Below are 18,302 nucleotides of genomic sequence, written 5' to 3' on the forward strand. Positions count from 1 at the left end.
AGAGTCAAGTCCAAAGTGTGATAAATGTTTCCTAGTCATTATGGCCCATGGGTGGAATGTTTTCCTTTGGCCTGGCTGCAGGTGAGGGCATATTCCCGTTAGAATCACAGAACCATCAAACAGCCCAGGCTGGAAGGGACCTGGAAAGATCATCTGGTCCAACCTTTCATGGCAAAGGGAGCCTAGGTGAGATTATCTAGCACCCTGTCCAGTCGTATCTTGAAAACCGCCTGTGATGGGGACCGTACCACATCCCTGGGTAGAGTTCCGGTGATTGATTGTTCTCGCTGTAAAAAATTTCTTTCTTAGATTGACATGAAACCTCTCCTGGTGCAACTTGTACCCGTTGCCCCTTGTCTTCTCCAGGTGGCTCCAAGTTACTTTGTAATTTCTGGTTGCTCCTTTTCTGTTTGGCAGAAAAGTACATGCACCAGAATTGGCAAGTAGTTTTTACCATGCCAGTTGCATAAATATTTCATGTCACGTTATATATGCCAGTTTTCTCTAAAGGTACTTAAAAAAAGTAACTAGAAGAGGTTTAAGCAAACTTCCTTTCTATTCACCTTGACCACCATTTTCACACCATAATGTGATTGAAAATTTAGCTTTATGAAACAGGTTGCTGTTAAGATGCAAACTGCTTCCCTACATTTACCTGGAGAACATGCGAAAAAGAAGTGCCATGTCTCTCACGTTGCTTTCTGAACAGGCGCCGCAGTAAATCTTGCATTCGGTATAATGAGTTGTAATGTTTAGTTATTCTAAAGGTACGGTACAATAACAGATTATTGTTGTTCATATCTGTGTAATAATTGAAACTCCCTGATCATACTTTCCATTTTACACATTGTCAGAACCTTGGACCTTAATCTTGCTCTTTGATTGACAGTCGCAGCCGGGGAAAAAGCACTCGTATTGTTTGTGATAGTCGCATCTGTTCAACTTGATTCAGTTGAGAGTATTTGCATATTCTTAAGTATTTCTTCTGAGAGGGCCTAAATCCTTCTCAAGTGTTCGATGCATTTTTGAAATTCATTCATAAGGTATCTACATGCACTAATAGTTCTGTATAATATTGCTGTGCATAATCTGACAGATAAGGCTAGTTTTTTAAACAGGGTATTCTTTAGGGATGACATATTACATTCTGACTTATTTTACTGGGCGGAAATGTCAAGTACTTTGAAAAAGGATGCTTGAATGTTTTGATTGAATTAGTATTCTTTATTCAATACAAATTGTAAACTGCAGTAAAATGTAGTCTTATTGTGAGAACATTTTTCAAAAGAGTTAACAGCAGGACTTTTATTTTTGTTACTGAAGCTTTATTACATATAATCGTTCCTTTGCTGCTGATGCTGATATTAGATGGAACAAGAGAGTAGATTCTTAGATGCATTTTAGATTAATTTGTCTGAATTGTTAAACTGCGAGCAACACCTTTATCTTGAAATACAACTTAGGCTTTTATCTTTCTCTTTTCTTGTTTTTTATTTTTTTTTCCCTTGCAGAATTCTTATCAATATTTTCGGAAGCATTGTCGACCTTAATTTCAGAAACCTGTCACTCTTAATAGTACATGTACAACACTAGTGAGAAGTACCATTGCTCTGAAAAATATTCAGGCATTGTATTTGAGCATTGAGCACAGATAGCAGTTCAACATATTAACTTGATGGCCTCATACCGTTATGTAAAGAAATATATGCGTAATTGAAACCCATGTCTTCCGTAGGTTGGAATTCCTAGTCCAGGACTATCCAAGTTTGGACAAAACTAGTCCAGATTGCTATCAGAAGGGATGGGGATATATTCCTGCTTGCTTAAATGCATGTGTGCTGTGGATGCTACTACAAACTCAAGCCCTTAAAGACCTGGGATCTCATATGGAAGACCACTAATCACAACGAATAACATTTTTTTTTTCCATTGCACTAAGCAAGTGTTCAAGAGCCACCATTAGTGGCTGACCTAGTTTAAGAAATGGGTTTCTGTCTCTGGAAAGGACTGTAGCCATCCCTGCTGCCTGTCTACTTGAAAAAAGAATGATGCAGATTTAATAAGTGTATTTTTTGTTTTATGCACACACAGGTTTTAATGTAACAGCACCTTTTACCTTAGTTTTGTTTGTCCTTTGCTTTCAGGAATCTCCTTCTGGACGCAGAAAAGCACTTGCCACCAGCAGCATCAACATGAAGCAATATGCAAGCCCCATGCCTACACAGACAGATGTCAAGTTAAAATTCAAGCCTTTGTCTAAGAAAGTGGTATCTGCCACACTACAGTTCTCTTTATCTTGTATTTTCCTGAGGGAAGGAAAAGCCACGTAAGTTGGTTGGTTTTTTTTGTAACCATGTTGTTTTTTTTTTTTTAACCAGATAGCCTGCTTTGTGTTGCTTTTCAAAGAATTCTTCGGATAAAGAGCTCTTTCTGTATAGAATGGCAGAATTTGAGAGTATCCTTCAGCATACCTATCATTCCTGCCATACTTAGTTTCTTAGCTGAGTAAAAGTCGTTTCTTGCTCTGATTTTAGTCTTGTGTTCTTCAGAGACAAATGGCTTGTGCTCTACTGTTACAGGCATTTTAATTAACAGCAGCTTAAAAATATCTACAGGTTTGAAATCAGCAGGAGTATACGTTTGTGTGCGTTTGTGTGTTCATCCAACAATACCCTTAGCAGACTGCAAGGGAAATGTGGGAAGGAGAACTTATTTCTATTTCACCTATTTATATTTCACAAAGAATGAAAGAAGGACAAAGCCAGTCATAAGGTGAGAGAGGGTGGAGTCAGAAGTAAGATTTCGGGTTGAACACAAGAACATCCTGTGAAAAGAGTTCAGTTGGGCACTGATTACCACTCCCCCTACTCACTCACCTGGTTCTGTCCCTCATTTCAACAGCCTTTAGAGGGCAGAGGATACAGATTATTTTTGCAGATCCTATAACCTCTCCTGCTATTTCTGTCAGATTCAAGATGTCAGATGTTGACAACTTCTTGTGGCTGGAGGATGGATCGTTTGTCACCCGTCCTGTTTTGCTTTTCCTTTCTGTCTCTAGAATATGGGAATGTGAGAATCGTAGAATTATAGAATCATTTAGGTTGGAAAAGACCTTTAAGATCATCGAGTTCAACCGTAAACCTAGCACTGCCAAGTCCACCACTAAACCATGTCTCTAAGCGCCCCATCTATGCATCTTTTAAATACCTCTAGGGATGGTGACTCAACCACTTTCCTGGGCAGCCTGTTCCAGTGCTTGATAACCCTTTCAGTGAATAATTTTTTCCTAATAGCCAATCTAAACTCCCCTGGAAACTTGGGGCCGTTTCCTCTTGTCTTATCACTTGTTACTTGGGAGAAGAGACTGACACCCACCTGGTTATATCCTTTTAGGTAGTTGTAGAGAGCAATAAGGTCTCCTCTCAGCCTCCTTTTCTCCAGGCTAAACAGTCCCAGTTCCCTCAGCTGCTCCTCATCAGACTTGTTCTCCAGACCCTTCACCAGTTTTACTGCCCTTCTTTGGACACGCCTCAGCACCTCCATGTCCTCCTTGTAGTGAGGGGCCCAAAACTGAACCCAGTATTCGAGGTGCGGCCTCACTAGTGGCGAGTGCAGGGGGGCAATCACTCCCCTAGTCCTGCCGGCCACACTATTTCTGATAAAAATGGCAGAACAAAAAGGGGTAGATGGGGAAACTACTGCTCTAGTGGTTCTTTTACCTCTTTTAAAATTTCTTTTTCGCCAAAAAAGGCTAACAGTTTACTTCTAGCTTTCAGTATTCTGAATGCACTTGTAGACATTTGTATACGGAAGGGTTAAAAGATGGGATTTTGGTCCGTGGATGGACACTGGCTGAGAAATAGATAGCTAAGAAAACCGTAGTCAGCATAGAAAATAGACGGTTTATTGTCTATTGTGTGAAAATGCTGAATACAGGAGGATAAGGAAGGTTGAGAAAATGTTAGGGGAGGACGTGAAGGATGTGAGAGACGTGCAATAATGAAGAAATATAAACTACAATGTATAATTTTGCTTGCTTTGTTACATTGTGCTGTTGGCATGAGTATAGGTTAATACGTAAATGTTGGACTATGGTAATATGTCGCGTGAACAAGGCCTACGAACCAATAGACGGGGTGGCTATGGCTCGTGCAGCGCGCCTGATCAGTGAGCTCATGTGCTATAGGCTCCCTATGTTCCAATCGAGGCGCGTTTCGGCACCCGCTGGCCACGTGTGTCGGAACCCGTTTCCTTTGCAAATGTATAAATACCGGGATTTTCCCGAAGAACAGTGGTGTACAGCGAGGTCACCGTTGCCTCTGTGGGGATGCCCACGTAAAGCTGGCACCTACCAACTGCTGGGCTGAGTTCGTGGCACAAGGTGATACAAGAATGTACAGATGGTTCATCTTTCTTCTGGGCCTCGGGTTGGTAAGACAATCGCTTTGCTAAATACCCTTAGTGTAATGCATGATTATATTTAATAAAGTGCTTGCTTTTCCCCTTCCTTATAGTCTGTCTATGTGTGCTCACCTTCCAAAGGAATCCTCGAAACCCACTCTAAAACAACATTGCCCACAAGTGTCCCAAAACTGTTGCATGAACAGCTTTCCAGACTGCCGTGTTATGGCATACATTTTGAGACAAAAAGTTGGTTTAACCTATTGGTTATCAAAACAGGAAGATGAAACCTTGAGAATTTTGCATGAACAGAAAGGTCTTTCTGACTTCTTGATAGTTACTTATTTTATATTTATTATTATTAATACCTTTTATATTATAGAAGTACTTAGTTGTCTTATGTAACTGCAGGTTCTGTAGTGCTGATTACTTTAAATACACAGACTAGCAAATGATTGCCCCAAACAACTTCTGATTTTAACAGTATGTTAGATCACTGAGTTTAATCCCATGTTTTAAGTGCCTCTGTGTTTCTGTGCAGATTTGAGGCATGATTAGTATCTCATTTTTATTCCTATAAGTGGTACCTTTAAAATAATTTGTGTAGTTTTCTTGGCATTGTTAGGCACAAAATCCGTGCTTCTGATTTTATCATGATCAACTTCAAAGAAGATAGAATAATTCAGGTCGGAAGGGACCTGTAGAGGTAGGTAGTGCAGCCTCCTCCTTAAGGCAGTCAGCTGTGTGATCAGACCAGTTTGCTCTGGGTCTTTATCCCACTGGGGCTTGAAAACCCCCAAGAATGGAGAGTGCACAACCTCTCTGGGCAACCCATCCCACCACTTGTTGATGACTGTTCCAACTTTTTTCTCACATCAGAGTAGAACCTCTCTGGTTTCAGTCTATGTTTGCTGCCTGTCATCCTCCTGCCTTGTACCACTGTCTTCTCAGCAATGTCCTCATAGGTGCTGGCAGGCTGCTGCTAGGTCCTCCTGAAGCCATCTCTTCTCCAGGCTCAACAAGTCCATTTCCCTCAGCCTTTCTTCGTAGGGCAAGTGCTCCAGCTCCCAACCATCTCAGTGGCCCGCTGCTGATGTTGCTCCAGTTTATCAACACCTTTTCCTGTACTGTGAGACCCAACGCTGGCCGAAGTACCTTAGATGCAGTCCAATGAACTTCAAGTAAATGAGGGTCATGACTTCCCTCAGACTACTGCTTGTGGTCCTGTTTTAATGCATCTCAGGATGCTGTTTGCCTCCTTTGGCTGCCAGGGCATGGTGCCGGCTCTCCTTGGGCTTGCTCTCCACCAAGATTGCCAGACCGTTTTCAGCAGAGGTGCCCTCTAGCCAGGCCATCCCCAATAGCTAAAAAAAAATTTGATTAATCATCTCAATAAACCTATTGAAATGGTTTTAAAAGAGAAGAGGTGAGACTGCTGTTGGTTCAAGAATGACATCATATACTTCAAAAATCTTGGTTTTTTTATGAAACAAATGTAGAACATCCATTTCTCTGAGTCTTTGCCTGCTGTCATCTTTTCATCAAACATATATTTGCTATGAAAGATATAGTTATATGAAAGATATATATATATATATATATAAAAAAAAGATACAGTCAAGTAAGAATTGAAATTGGCCATTGATATGTAATGGGTTTTTATCTCCTTAATGAATTCAAATATTTAGAAAAGGAATTTTAATTTCTGTAACAGTGTCAGGAGTTCTGAATGAATGTAGTAATAGGTGCCACATGCAGCATATAGACAGTAGGTCTGACCAAGCATTTTCACTTCAACCAAAGGAGATCAGATAAGTGTTTACTACCATTTCTGGGCTGGTTTAAAATTTTGAGAAGCAGTCGTTAAATTGACTCTGCACGGCAGGGCTGTTTTTACCCTTTCGAATTTTGTTAATACAAAACTTTCCCTTCAGAAATTAATATACATGAGTGTATTAATTTTGTTCTTTCACTATATTCAAGATCAGATCTGAGATCAGAGACCTCCCTGAAAAAAGAAAGCATAAAAATATTTAAGGGATTTTTAATAGTGCAGCAGTGTCAGATGTGGTATTAACAGTCTGCATTTTAATGCCTGGTTTGAAATTTGTTATTTAGGGATGAAGACATGCAAAGCCTGGCTAGTTTGATGAGTATGAAACAAGCTGATATTGGAAATCTAGATGATTTTGAGGAAGACAATGAAGAAGATGAAGAAAACAGAGTGAATCAAGAGGAAAAGGCTGCAAAAATTACAGGTTGGTTTTGCCACACAGATGGTAAAATATAGTTCCCTTTGTTAATTGCCAGTTGTGTTCTGTGGGTTTTATCCTTCTGCTATATTTGTATTTAATTTTAAACAACCCAAACCAAAACAAAATTTAGGATAGTTTGATTGAAGAGGGACCCATCTATAACTCAACAAAGTTCAATATTTGTGAATTTAAGAGCACTGATTCGTGTGTGTGTGTGTGTGTGTGTGTCCTGTTTTTAGGAGAGAATACACTAAGTAGGTAGCATTTTAGGGAAGCAAAGACCCAGTGAGAACAGAGGAGTAAAAAGATGGAGGGAAAGGGTCAGTGAGCAAGAAGGCAAGAGGATGAGCTGAAGTGAAATAATGAAGACAGTTTGTGAGAATAACTGCGAAATGAGTTGTGCCATGGGTAGGTGCTGAGGTTCTGCTCAATAACATGGTAATTCTAGGCAGCGTACTTCTGCCTTTTGGTTGGGGAATGTCTCGTGGAAATGAAATCAGGAGTCTGTTAAAGGACTTTAAGAGAATTTGATAGTAAGGTTGTTTGAAGTGAGACAGTATAACTACATTTGAATTGCTTACTGAAAATGCTTAGTGTGTCCAGGATAGCTGAACTAATCGATGCGAGTCAGCTGAGGATGTGATGACGTTAAATTGTTGGTGGACATCATTATGTAATACTGCTCCAGATGAGTTCTGTAGGAACTCTTAGTGTAAAAGAATCAGGAAAAGACAAATGAACTTCTGGTGCCAGTCTTCAAGCCTGCCAGTGCTCTTTAAAAATGTCTGTTGAACCTTCTCTAAGGTGGGGAAGAGCATCCCAAGCAGAGAAGTGAATTGTCAAATCTGTTCTTGAAAATCCTGAGGAGCATTTGTTCGGTGTTAGGAAACATTAGTTACATCTCTTCTTTTCGAGCTTTTGTTGCAATCGAAAGGTTCAGCCTGAAGCAGTTATTACTTAGTTATATTTAGTGTTGTGAAAGGATGCAAATATGTTTTCTCTACGCTTAAATATTCAATTAAACATTTTGTACCCTGACCAAATCTCTACTTACACTGTATGTGTCTGGCATAGACCAGATTAGAAAGTCCAGAATGAAATATTTGAGAGACAGAGGTAATGTATTCTTGGTCAGGGAGTGGAGAAATACCAGTCTGGTCACACTGAAATCATTCTGCAAAGTCTTCCTCTCCTTTACAAGTGTAACCAGAATAATTCAGGTGCATGTTAGAACACCAAACAAAACCTGACATATTCACCAGGCCATCCGATAATCACAGAGAAGACAAGGGAGAAGATAAAGGAGAGGCTACGTGAAGTCTATATAAACTATTGCGCAGACATGTTTTATTAATATATGCCTAGATACTGCACTGAGGACTCCTACAGAAAACCCATGTGCAGGACAGTGGTTGAAAAGCAGCAGATCTTGCTCCTCAACTTTATTGATTTTGCAGCATTCAGCATCTAAACAAGCCAACAAATGATTCCTGAACAAGCAAAAAGCTGATGTAGATTATTCTAGCCTGTCCACTATCCTTTGGCTACATAGTGAACATCCCTGGAGATAGATGGGGAAGGGTGAGCTGTCTGATGTGCAACACAAGGTCCTAGCTCGAGTTCTTTTAGAGGCATTTCAGCTTTTCCATTTGTTTTGTAAAGTCCAAAATTACCTGTTCTAAGCAAATATTACAATACCTACTTGAAAGGCAGAAGCAATAAATACTTCTGAACTACACTGTATCTGCTCATTGTTCAGCCTGTTTTGATACTGTTTTCTAGTGATATAAGATGGGAGCGTTGGTTTGGGTTTTTTGTAGATGCATCGTTAAGGGAACCTGAGGGGGGAAAGATCAGCCTTGGACTTTTTCTTCTTGTGTTGGCTACAACAGCTGAGTTGCGTCGTTAGCCTGGCTAACTTTTCCCACGTTAGACAAGGAGAGGGATGAGAGGGATGTTGAAGGAGAATGAGTGTATGTAGTTTCCCAAGCAAATGGGAGAACATAAAACACAAAGCAGTAAATAAACATTAATAAATAAAAGGTAAAGGGTCTATTTCAACATGTGTTCAAGACTGATTTCATTGGCAGTTGGAGTGACTCCTGTAATAAATATAATGAATGGGGAAAACTAATAAAACACAAGGAGAACAACTGAGGAACCAAGGCAGAAAGAGGTAGGAATCATTGTAGAAAAATAGGAAGAAATATAGAAAGAAGGAAATGGAACAAAACTGATGTAATGAAGTATTCTTTCTAAAATTTCTTTCAAAAATAATTGTGTTCACAGAATCCCGTAAAGATAATTGAGGAAGTTACATAACTCTTTTGAAAGCTTGCTGCTCCCAACATTTTCTCATCTGTTGCCATGTTAGGGTGTTGGCAGCTGAGCGAGCTGGAATGTCTTCACTGACTCAGAGTCCCCTGCGGCAAATCACTTCGCCTTGGTGCGCCTGTTTTCCCAACTGTAAAATGGGGATACTGGCTATAACTACTTCACAGGAACGATGGGAGTATTACATGGTTAATGTTTGTAAGTGAGTTTTGGAAAAGTAAAGTGCAAGTAGTAAAGCAGAAGGGATTATCTTACTCAAGGTCTTCTCACAGAAACGTTGGATGACTTGATGACTGAAATGATGTCATTCTCAAGCCACAGCTACAGGGGCTACTGCAAATCTTTATCACAGACACTGTTCCTTTTTGCAGCGTACAAATTAACAAAAGTTAATTAATTTTTTTATTGGGCCCAAAGTTACAGTTTTTATAGATGAATAAATATATCCACCACAAGGAGAACAAAAGAAACGTGCTGAAAGGGGCTCTAGATGGTGCAGGTGAGTTAGGAAATGCTGCTTCTCTTCCTTGACATGTTGCCTAACTTCGGGTAAGTATCTGTGCCTCGCTTTCTTCAGCTATGAAATAAGTGGCGCAATACTGACCTACCTCAAAAGCACTGTGGAATTTGGTGTGGTCAACATGCGAGCTGTTGCCATACAACTGACCTTAAGATCAGACTGAAAGATGTTTTCCATTCAAAGCACCGCTTTCATTTTTTAAAAAATCTCCCTCCATCTCAGACTTTTCCCCTTCCTTCCCAATATTTCTTGTTTAAATTTTTCATGTGTAAAAGCTGTATCTCTACCTAACTGTTCTGTTTTATGTGAACTTGAAAATGATGTTTGTAGCCATGAAATACGTTTCAAATATTTTGCTTCTACACTATTAATATAGATGAATTCAAACCTCCCAGAATTATCTCGTCCTTAGTCTTCAGTTGAAGACAAGGCATCCTAGCGAACTTGAAGAAATGTGGCTCATAAATCACAAACTTAGGGTAGTAATAAATACATTGCTTCTCTTAATGTTTTAATTGATACTTAGAGCCTCATGCAGAAGTTGATAGTTACCTCCTGCTCCATCTGCACAGGAGCACGGTGACTGTCCTGGGGCGCCACATGGACTCAGCAACGTGCCCATGTGCTACCTATTGCAGGAGTCTGAATCCCAGTATATTTCAAGAGCAAGCTTCTGGACAGCAATATGTGTAACTCTTTCTTGCCATTTGCAAAACCATACCTCCCATGTAAACTTCTGATACCTTTAATCTTCTTTGTCAGTAGCACCAAGCTTCTTAAAAAAAACCAAAAAGAGCAAGAGAGAAGAATGAAAAAAAACCCCAGTGATTTATATGACATACTTGTAGAACAAGCTAATATATGTTCGTAGATAATGAGATTTATAAAAGATAATATAGGACATAAATCTCCAACCTACCATTTCCACACTCCAAAATATGACACAAACCATTTAATATTGTAATGAGAAACATTGTAGTGCATACAGGTGTTTAGGTTGGCAGATGGGTCCAGGTGATTCAGACTACATCAAAGAATTCCCTCTTTTTAAAGCTCTGAACTTAATTTGTTATTTTCTGACAATAAAAACGGAATTGTAATTGTTTTGATTTTTTTTCACATGCTGGCATAATAAATTGTAAATCATGTCAGCATCTCAGCCTGTTTTAAACTAGTAATTCGTTTGTACTAGTGTTTTATAAGGTCAACTCTGTTTTATTTGAGTACAGCAAGGTATTTTCCATTGTGTATCTTGAGTCTTAAAAATTCCCAGAAGATAGTATTATATTGTTCAGATCTCTAAGGTGTATATATGATTTTATACTGAGAAAGTTAACAGTTTGGGGTCAGTTTTGGTTATTTTTTAGGACTATAGTCTTGTTTGTTGGAGCTAAAAATGAGGAAGTGAGGATGGTGAAATTAACTCTGTGTAGATAGATATAAATGTAATCCCATCTAAGCAGATTTTTGCTTTAAGGTCAAGAATAGTTAGGAGGTGCGGTTAAGAGGAATTCTGCTGTGGCTTTGTCATTGTCAGCATAGATTTTGTCCAATAGGTATTGGCAGAATAGATCATTTCACTTGGCAATTTGCAGATTGGCATATCTTTGCAAAGGAGTTTAAATTTGGAAAAGAAGTTTTTAACCATATGACTGAAATATTTTCAGGTTCTGGACTCTGCTTTTGGTTTCAGGTTCTTTATGCTGTCTGTGAAGGCATGAAATTAAGAGTTGTGTCAGTGTGTCAACTGGTGAAGGTGTTGCCCTGTGAAAAAGCATGAGTCCCCCCTGCTAGGAAGTTCTGGCTGGCTGTGGGCACCAACATAAGTTGGGACAGTCACAATACTATTCAATTTTCACCTCAGTCTGACATCTTGCTCCTTGTAACTAGTTCATAGAATGAAGATTACTGTGTGAGTGTCAGTGACAAATATTTGCTTTCCCAAACAAAAGCCATAGGATAAAAAGTCAAGTTCAAAACAGCAGCGAACTAAAAGCGTTAAAAGAAGTAACTTCTTGTGTACACAAAAAATTGACGTTTAAGGGAAATCCAAGAATGATTGGCATGAGAAGCGTGCAGTAAAGGCATCTATGTAGCTTTAACTTCACTGGTGACACCAGAAGACATCATCCATTTATTTCATTGGGAAAAGACAGGAGATGAAAAAGCCTGTCAGAGGGGCAATGATATTCAACAAGCAGGATCATCTCTCCTGCACAGGTTTCTCCTGCCTGTTTGTCGCTGGAAGGACGAGGAAGGCTGTCCCCTCTCCACTGAAACCTATGCTTGAGGTCTTTCAGAGATGCCCCAGGCTCAATCCCCATTACTACAGAAACTGCATTTGTCAGATGCTGTGGATAGGACTGCTTTAGCGGGGGATCAGAGAGGAATTTTTCCCCTTGGGGCAGAAGCCACTAAGACCTGGTTGGTTTTTGCTTCTTTCTTTTCTTCCAGAATTATGGAGGCATCAATGTCTTGGCTAGAATTAAACATTAAAACATTTTAAAAATTATTAGTTCATGGCAATTCAGAGCTCTCCACTATGGATAGAAGGTGAAATAGGATTTTACCAAACAATAAGGTGTTACTTGCATAGCATTACAGTGGCAAATTCGACCAATATATACGTTCAGTATGCATTCTCATAGCACAGTACTTATGATATCTTTTAGAACTATTAGATAAATTCAACTCGTCATAGGTCAGAATTTAATGGTGACTGATTGTAAATGTTAACCAATCAGACTGTTTGCGTATAAATAAATAAACTACATTAAATGCATGTGTATGTATTAGTTTTCTGTAGCTTTGAGGGTTTGAGAAGGAGGTAAATTGTTCTGGGGATGTTTTGTGTGGATTGGCAATGGTTTAAAATTCAGGTTTTCTTCACGAGCAGGAGAAGTCTTTAAATTATATCTAGTACATCTAAGTTTTGAACTGATGTGCGTACTCATCCTCATAAAACTAATTACTGTCGCTGACACCAGGAATCTGGCAAGGTTTTGTTTATGTCTGTTAACTGGGTTTCTTGTTAAATTATCACTGAAACACCTATACAGTTGCTTTGCTGCGGGTATATCATTGTAAGGACTTGTTCTAAGTGTATTCTTTTAATTAACTCTAAGTGTCTTCTCTTTTACCCTCTCTCCCTTATTCTCTCTCTCTCTTTCTAGTAACAATGTTTGTTCCACTTCTGTTTCATTAAATGCCCTTGCCTTACGTTTGTCTTGACTGGCTTCTATTTACAGAAATTGTAAACCAGTTGAATGCTCTGAGCAGCTTAGATGAAGATCAAGATGACTGCATAAAGCGAGCAAATATGCCTTCAGCTAAATCAGCCAGTTCCTCTGAAGGTCTATGAGCTTTCCTCCTTTCTTTCTGTTTCTGATTGTCTGTATTTACTGTGACCTGTTACCTTTTGACTCCTGCTTGTATTCAGCTGTCAGTTTTATCTCTGTGCTTCCACCCAGCATGACTCTCAGTAATTTGTAGTGCATCCAACAGGTAACAACACGATAGAGAAAGAGCCTATGTCCTCTACAGCTCCGTTGTCATCTGATAATGAACAAGAAAGGAAAAAAAAATTACAAAAAAAACCCCAGACCCCAAGCCTAAAACATCAGTTGTGCAGTCAATAATACTTGACCTCTCTAACTTCACAAAATGTCCCCTCTCTGATTTTACATGCATGTTACATCCAAAACTTAAAATTGCTTGGTGGTAGTTAACATGTATGTGAACAACCAAAAAGAAATTGCTGTATTTAGGTTCTTAGATGTTCTGCAACATTTATTTAATGAAGATAATAGAAGGCTTTCTTAGTAGTCATTTCTGTTACGTAGTGTTCTGATCAGTGAAGAGACGTTTCATTCATTTCAGGGTTTTTTTTTTTTCCTCCTTTGTTGGTGTACTACTGAAGTGCATTAGTTGTGCAGTTTGTGCCATACCCTGGTGCAGTGTTTTGAGGGACTGTTGATACGGGGTTTTTTTGAGCTTGAAATATGTTAGATGAAGAGTTTGTATCTACATTAAAACAATATTCCAACTTGTTTCTAGAGCTTATAAATAAGCTTAATTTTCTGGACGAAGAGGAGCAAGACCTGGCCAACTCTAGTACGAACCCTTTTGGTGATCCTGACACAGCAGAATTAAATCCATTTGGAGACCCTGATGTAGAAGGTAATAGATTTGTATTACATAATTCATTGTTAATTGCAAATGCTTAATGAAACATGATTTTTTTTTTTGTAGGGCTACAAATAAAAAATGTTATTGTGATTAAATACAATTATTGCATGCATTACTGGGGTAGCAATAGCAGTGATCCAGTTGCCACTGGAAAATGGATTTATCCTTTGAGTCACACCCTTACGTGTATTTGCCACTGGGGCTACCAGCTAAGAGTTGAACCAGAGACTTTTAGACCTACCAGGTGTGTTACTAGTACTCACCTCATGTGGTATAAATGAGCAACACATACTGTCAAACGCCTCTGTTCCACGTGGATGCTGGTTTATATCAGAACTTCCTTCACTGCAATCTTCACTGCATCACAGCTATTCTTGGTTAGCACTAATCTTCATTATTATAATTTAACTGTATCTCTTTCATTCTTCTTTTTTTGCTTTTATGGCTTCCTCAGTTAAGCCTTCTGGCATCGCGCCTTGCACCATGTGGTAGGTGTTAATCCCCTTTCCAGACCGACATGCCCATTCTTGTTCTGTTTGAGTGAGAAATACAACGCCTGTAAGTTTTTAATCTGATAAGACTTTGGCCATAAGGCCAGAAAGGAGCACCAAGACAGCAGGCATCTCTGCTGTCCTCAACTCCATGTTCAGATACGCAGGCTTCCATCTGCTGCCATCAAAAAAAAAAAGGGTGTATGACTTTCTTAGTTTGCAGCTGCTCGAAATGCCAATCCATAGTTAATTCCCAAGTTTGAAGCTGTACTCAACCTTTCCTGTTCAAAGTTCCAAGACTTTTCTTCCCACAGAAAATACCAAGGAGCATTTGCCACCTTTGACCAAACCCAGGAGCCGCTCTGTAATGGTGATGGAAAAGAAACACACTGAGCAGGGGCAGCCCAGGGTACAGCCATGGGATTTCTAATGCCAGGTCTAATGAGGATGCATTTCTGAGCTGCAGTTTCCACCTGTGGTTACTCTCTTTCTCTGGACAAACTGAATGTTTACTCACAATGTGGCTTTTCTGCCTTCTGAGTCCACAGAGGCCAATGTGGGTGGTGACCTAAGTCCTGTCATACTTTGGCTGTGGTGTAGTACACCACAGCTTGTATTTCTCAAACAGGGACATTGCACTATCTTCTGTCTTCGGTCATTGAAGCCATAAAGCCACTATCCTGGGCCCCTTCTCCCTCCTATGAAGTTGTCAGGTGTTTCTAGAGCTGCAAAAGTGAGTTGTTTCAGCTTTGTAGATAACAATATGTATGGATTAGATTCTGGTCTCTGGATTTTTGGCTTCGTTTCATGTTTGTTCCTCAGCTGTGGATTCCCTTAGGATCATGGAAGGGGGCAGAATAACCAGGGATAGAAAACACCTATTCTCATCCATCTAGTTGTCCACATGCAACTTGCTCTAAGAGACTCAGCCTATATTCCTTTCTTCCTTCTCTGGTCTAGAAAGAAGAGCTCCCATCTCCCTGGAGAGAGCTGTACAAGTCCCATCCTATGTAAACTGCTGGGTTTTCCAAACCCAGCTTTTCTTTCCTTTCCAGAGAGAACCTGCAGTGGCAGAAAGCAGCAGGTCTTCTGACCACAAAATATAGGGACTAAGAATCAGTTCCTTCTCATCTCAGGCACAGGGAGTTATAAACTGGTGGTGTTTCTTAGTGCCACAGTAGCTTGACACCTCATTTCAAGTTCCCTATGAGCAGCCTGCATCCAAGGCTCCAGCCTGCTTATGTTCCCAAAAGACTCCCAAAATATGTGGGACACATTTTTTCAGTCGATTGTGGTCCCTTTGGTGGCATCTAGCCTTTACTGCCATCTTCAGTCACAGTCATGGACACTTCTCCGTTCCTCTGGGTCTGCTGTGTGTACTTGGACAGTCTCAGGGCTCAGGCTGTTGGGTCCCCAAAGAAGTCCCATCTGTACAACTGTGGGCAGCAATGCTGAGTTGTTGGGTGTGTGTGTACCAAATATTCCTCCCACACATTGTCGCCATCATCCAGCAGTCAATGTACAACAACATGACAGTGATTTTGATAAACAGGGTGTCACTAGATTCTTCCTACTGTGTCATAAGGTGTTTTTTATTTGGGAGGGATGGAGCTTCTGTCAGGTTCACGTGACAGGAGAATGTCTTCCTGGAGCACTGAACCAAGTGGAAGATCTGAGGTGTTTCAGGCTGTCAGACAATGAGTGGGACATCTGGTGTGGCATTTTTAAAGCTTTTACTTTATGTTTAGTGGCTCCCCAGAAATTCTTCTAGTCACCTCAGACACCTCTGAGAAGTGCTGGCTCTTCCAGTCTAGAGGTGTCTTCCCCCTATAATGGGCACTGGTTGTGTTCATCTTCTCTTGCTTGGTCGTCTTAACCTGTGTCTTTCCTCCAGTCCTCTTCCTTCACAGAAAGTTGAGGAGGAAAAAAAGGTGCTGAGACAAATTAGTTAAGACAGTTCCGGTCTTCAGCAACAGCAGGAATCTTCTATGTATGTCTAATTGGATCAGTATCTGTACGTGGGATGCACCTAGACCTTACCATTTTTGGGAGATTTCCCTTTCTGTTGGACTACATTTTGAAGCTACACAATATTGAGGCTGTTCTTACCCTGTCGTTCTACTACAGAAGGCTGTCCTGTTCGTTTCCCATTTGGCCGCAGATATATTCCCTCATGGTTTAGGACATTTCTTCTACTCTGAGACCTCACTGGAACTTTCATTGCTGCCATCTGTTTTTAGGAAGCTCTTTGAGACTATGCCCGCTTGTTTGCTTTTGCATCCTTAAGTGAATGTGACCTTTTTGGTGGCCACCACAGGAGCTTGGGACCATGACAAAGGTTCAGGAGTTTAAGGCAGACTCTCTCCTACAGGCTTAAAGAGTCACATTACCTGTTTCACTTGTCTTGTGATCTGCTTAAATCAAGAGATTAACCTTTTATGCGTGCAGGGATGAAGTATTTTTCTATTCACTACATGTTAGTCTGCTTTATCTTTTTATCTGGACAAGGCAAAATCTTCAATTTAGACTTTATGAAAGTTCAGAGTCTTTCTGTTGGATTTGTTACTTAATTTCCCCAAGATCATGCAGAACAGCCATCTGGAGCCCCCATTCCTGAGTACTTTGCCATCAGATGCTAGGAGGCACGATGGGGCATTTGGCAGAGATATTCCAGGGATATTCCTATCAAGCCTGTAACCTGTGTGCTTAGTGAGAGAGTGCTTAGAGCCAGCCAGGGTATGAATATGTATGTCATATGAACAGATACTCAAAGAGAAAGGAGGGTTACTTGCCAGTATATACTTGTTTCCTAGACAGATACTTCTTGTGCCTGTTCACAAACCAGCTACTTTCCCTCTATCTTCCTAATCCCATAATCACCTAACCCTGGGAATGCGGGGTGGAGAGAAACTAAAGGCGTGAGTGCTCCCAGCATCCATGTGCACACTGTGGGTGTGGTGCATGGCAGAGGGTCATCAGCAAGCTGTCTCTGGATGCTGCTGTGGTTTAAAAAGTCCTTAGCGTAAATGATCTTATATGCACAGTGGAGTGAATGTGCATGTGAACAACTCGCCTCAAAAAAAATCTTCAGCTGTGTTTCTTGGTTGACATGTCAAATTGAGGCTTATTCCCTTTGTATCTAGTAGGTCAGCTAGACATTAGAAATCTGGAAAATCAAAAATAATCTCTTTGAACAGTGTATCTCTACAGCTTTTTACTAGACAGTATGTAGATGATCATATGAGGACTGCCTTTTGGATTGTCTTTTAGTCACGTTACAACAGAACTCTAAAATCAGTTAATTTTTGTGCAAAATATTTTACTTGGAGAAGTCAACATATACAACAAATGCAAATAGAAAACAACAACACACTTTCAGCGCTCCAGATATATTTTTAATTAGGTGGGGAATGCAAATTTTGGAGTTGCATATGACCAATACAAATTTCCTGCACACACGTGAGACATGAGGGTAACTATTTGCTGGCACTGCCTCCCCCTTTCGTTTAAAACAGCATTTACTTTACCAATGTGTTTCTTTACCGTATGTATAGACTTCTGAGCTCCCTGCAGTATGTGTTACACTGCAAATGAAAACAGTGCTACAATGCAGCATCCCAGAATCCTCCTAGGATAGTCCTAGGGAGAGCAGTACAAGAACCAACATAGAGGAAAACGATCACTGTGTCCCTTCTCCTTATATTTCTTAATGAAATCTAATGTGTTGCTGGTGTGAGTATTAATAAAAGTAATAGAAAATCACCAGTGGTTTATAGGGATGCCAGTCATTATGCTTTCTAGAAGTACTGGGAAGTTACATTTTTATTCTCTGCTGTTTGTTAGGCTGCTCACATCACCATCGTGACTATGTGCCTGCCAGTAGTGCAGTAAACGGCATAACTAAATATCTTTCACATGTGGCTTCTTCTTTCATCCCCTGCCAAGGGGAAAGTGGTATGTGTAATGTTTTGGTGGGGATTTTGTTTGGTTTTAAGGGATGTGTCACAATATGTTTGTGTTACAAAAGGCAAGTGGGTTGAAGGGCAGGGTGATTTTTGGAGATCCTCTGGGAACTAGAAGGCTGATTGTGCAGATAGGTAGTGCCAGAGTGAT

General features: G+C 40.1%; 1 protein-coding gene across 13 annotated transcripts in view; it reads left to right on the plus strand.

The window, feature by feature from the left end:
• The window catches only part of EHBP1 (EH domain binding protein 1), a 232,705-nt gene that overhangs the window by 88,334 nt on the left and 126,069 nt on the right, over positions 1-18,302 (plus strand). For 10 of the 13 annotated variants that reach the window (XM_075147594.1, XM_075147590.1, XM_075147596.1 and 7 more), the window contains 3 exons: positions 2,145-2,326; positions 6,520-6,659; positions 13,567-13,689. In XM_075147594.1, the coding sequence (XP_075003695.1) occupies positions 2,145-2,326; positions 6,520-6,659; positions 13,567-13,689 (445 nt within the window). Of the gene's footprint in view, positions 1-2,144; positions 2,327-6,519; positions 6,660-12,758; positions 12,864-13,566; positions 13,690-18,302 lie in introns of all 13 variants that reach the window. The other 3 variants (XM_075147589.1, XM_075147591.1, XM_075147592.1) reach the window with 1 other exon arrangement.

The sequence above is a fragment of the Calonectris borealis genome, chromosome 3 (genome assembly GCF_964195595.1).
Source record: "Calonectris borealis chromosome 3, bCalBor7.hap1.2, whole genome shotgun sequence".
Taxonomy (NCBI): Eukaryota; Metazoa; Chordata; class Aves; order Procellariiformes; family Procellariidae; genus Calonectris; species Calonectris borealis.